The sequence below is a fragment of the Poecilia reticulata genome, linkage group LG12 (assembly GCF_000633615.1).
Source record: "Poecilia reticulata strain Guanapo linkage group LG12, Guppy_female_1.0+MT, whole genome shotgun sequence".
In the NCBI taxonomy this organism is placed as follows: Eukaryota; Metazoa; Chordata; class Actinopteri; order Cyprinodontiformes; family Poeciliidae; genus Poecilia; species Poecilia reticulata.
Window position 1 is genome coordinate 15,610,851 of NC_024342.1, and position 2,362 is coordinate 15,613,212.

Genomic DNA, 2,362 nt, shown 5'->3' on the forward strand with positions numbered 1-2,362 from the left:
AAAACTTACAAGTTGTTGCAGACGCTGGTGATTGTGCGATACTTGTTGATATTTGGTGTGTTGTGACATGGTGGATTCCTGATTCGAGCCTCACATCCAGTAATCCGGGCAAGTTCTATAATGTCTTGGTCCGTGAGAAAATCTGAAATGTATAGTTCAGCGATCCATGAGTCCTTTTTGACTTTTAAGTATAATTAGATTGTTATTTAGAAGCACAAGACTTTTAACCAGAAAAGGAAAAAATCAGCTTTGACTGAGCCTTACCTGTTGCATTGAGGGAGCGCTTGTGCACATGATGTACTTTCTCTTGGACCAAACGGAGAGTCTGTGCCATGTAGTCAGCAGAGCGCACAGCTGAACGAGTGTCACCGCGAGGCTGCTTCAGGAGGCGAAGAGCATCATGCGGCTTCACCACATCCCTGCGGACCCGTCTGAGGCTCCTGCAGGAGAGAGAATGGAAATGTCTCTCAGTTTTAACAAGAAATCCAGAGCTCTGCAGTTCAGAAAACTGCTCATCACTCAAGATGATGAACTCACTCTTCTCTGGAGTACATGTATGCGTCGTCTACTATTTTCTTTGCTTCTTCAAAGCATTTCTGAAGAAAAGGACTGCCCAGTCTTTCACCTGAAGAATAAGAACAGCTTAAACATCATGCATTTACAAAGCAAATATGTAAAAAAAAAAAAATTATGTCAGGAGAAATTTACCTGTAGGTTTGGATTGACTGGGCACCAGGATGAGGCCCAGGATAAGAAGTACAGAGAGAAGCATCTCTAAAACAAAACATCAAACAAACGTCAACTGGTTAAAAATACAATAAATTGAAAACCTTTTCCTCTGTGGATTAAAATAAATCTTTCTACCTTTGTCTGTGAAGGCTTCTGTGGCTTTCTAAGATGCTCTTTGAGATCTGGAGGTAGTGATGCTGTGTTTAACTCTCTGGCTCTCCTTATATTCAGTCGACTGACCCAACGCCTCGCCTCCTTTACGGGATGAGCAGGTGCGGCTATACCGTCAGGAAATGCAGTTCCTTCTTCCTTATCAAAGTCCTGCAGGAAGCACTGCTTTCAGCTAATCATTCACAGCTTCTGGTCAACCGATATGACTAATGGTCTACTTTAGAAACCTAAAAACAACAATACAATAAGTTCTGCTGGATGGGTTGGCCAGAAAGCAGCATAAACATAGTAACACTGACATATGGGGATAAAACGTTTAAATAACTTTAATCAAAACTCATTTTTCAATGTCCTTTTTCAAAGATAATTTGATGAAGGTAAAGGAGTAACAAAAAAAATCCAGCCAAACACTGAAATGAAATGATATAGATTTGTTTGGTTTCAAATAATTTTTCTGTGTTGAGTTATACTTTGGTAAACTAAATAACAACAAGCAAGTTTAACTTTAGCATTTAACATTATAGTGTTTTCTGCTTGAACCACAAATGAGAATTAAAGTGGAATAAACCAACATATTGCGTTAGATTCATATCAAAAGGTTTAATCTAGCTTCATGAAATTTTATTATGATATGAAATAAATGACAAAGGAAAAGAAGGACACTTGCTTTTGGAAAAAGCTTTTCTTCGGAATACTTTACTGATAGTAGAACAACACAGAAACTACAGATAAGAAAAATAAAATAAAAAGCAGAAACAGTTTAGTCTTTACCAAATGAAGACAAAAAAATCTAAATAATATGGAAATTCGAAGAATCAATTTTGTTTACATAGCATTTAATGGAAGAAAAAAAAATCCAAAATATTTTCATTTGAAAACAATGCTGTAATGACTGAAAATGTGAATCACAGAGGTAAGGAAATAAGAAAGCAATCCTGCATTTGTGCAAGACAAGGAAGTGAAACAATAAATGTAAAGTTAATCATTATGTTTCTTTGAAAAGCACAGTGTGTGTATTTTATGCTAGTGTGATGGACCGAGTTAAAACAGGAGGAGTCACAGGATATTAATTAGAAAAATAGGGTTTTTTATTTTAACCCAAAGATTACAAAAGGACAAAAAGATGAACTGAGCTCACAAAAGAGGCCAAAGAAACAAAACTGAACTCAGGCAAAAAAGTAAACAAACTGGCTGCACAAACAAACATAACTGACCTAACAAAGAGATGACACACAGGGGTTTATATACTGGCTGATCAGACCAATTAAGACACAATAGGGGTAACTAAACAGAATACAATTACAAACACAAAAACAAATAACAGTACAGCTAAGTTTGGCTAAACTAAAGATTCTCAAAATGAAAATCAAAAATATTAAAGTTTAAATACTAATATTTACTTAAATACAAAACTTATCTAAACAAAGAAACTACAAATTTCCCCTGCCAGCAGGAACTAGTG

At 35.9% G+C, this 2,362-nt stretch overlaps 1 protein-coding gene across 1 annotated transcript in view; it reads right to left on the reverse strand.

The window, feature by feature from the left end:
- The window catches only part of mpx (myeloid-specific peroxidase), a 16,006-nt gene that overhangs the window by 4,785 nt on the left and 8,859 nt on the right, over positions 1 to 2,362 (reverse strand). Inside the window, exons 6-9 of the mRNA XM_008424552.1 lie at positions 970 to 1,007; positions 709 to 774; positions 538 to 625; positions 265 to 440 (exon numbers count right to left, since the gene is read on the reverse strand). Of these exons, the coding sequence (XP_008422774.1) occupies positions 265 to 440; positions 538 to 625; positions 709 to 774; positions 970 to 1,007 (368 nt within the window). The remainder of the gene's footprint in view (positions 1 to 264; positions 441 to 537; positions 626 to 708; positions 775 to 969; positions 1,008 to 2,362) is intronic.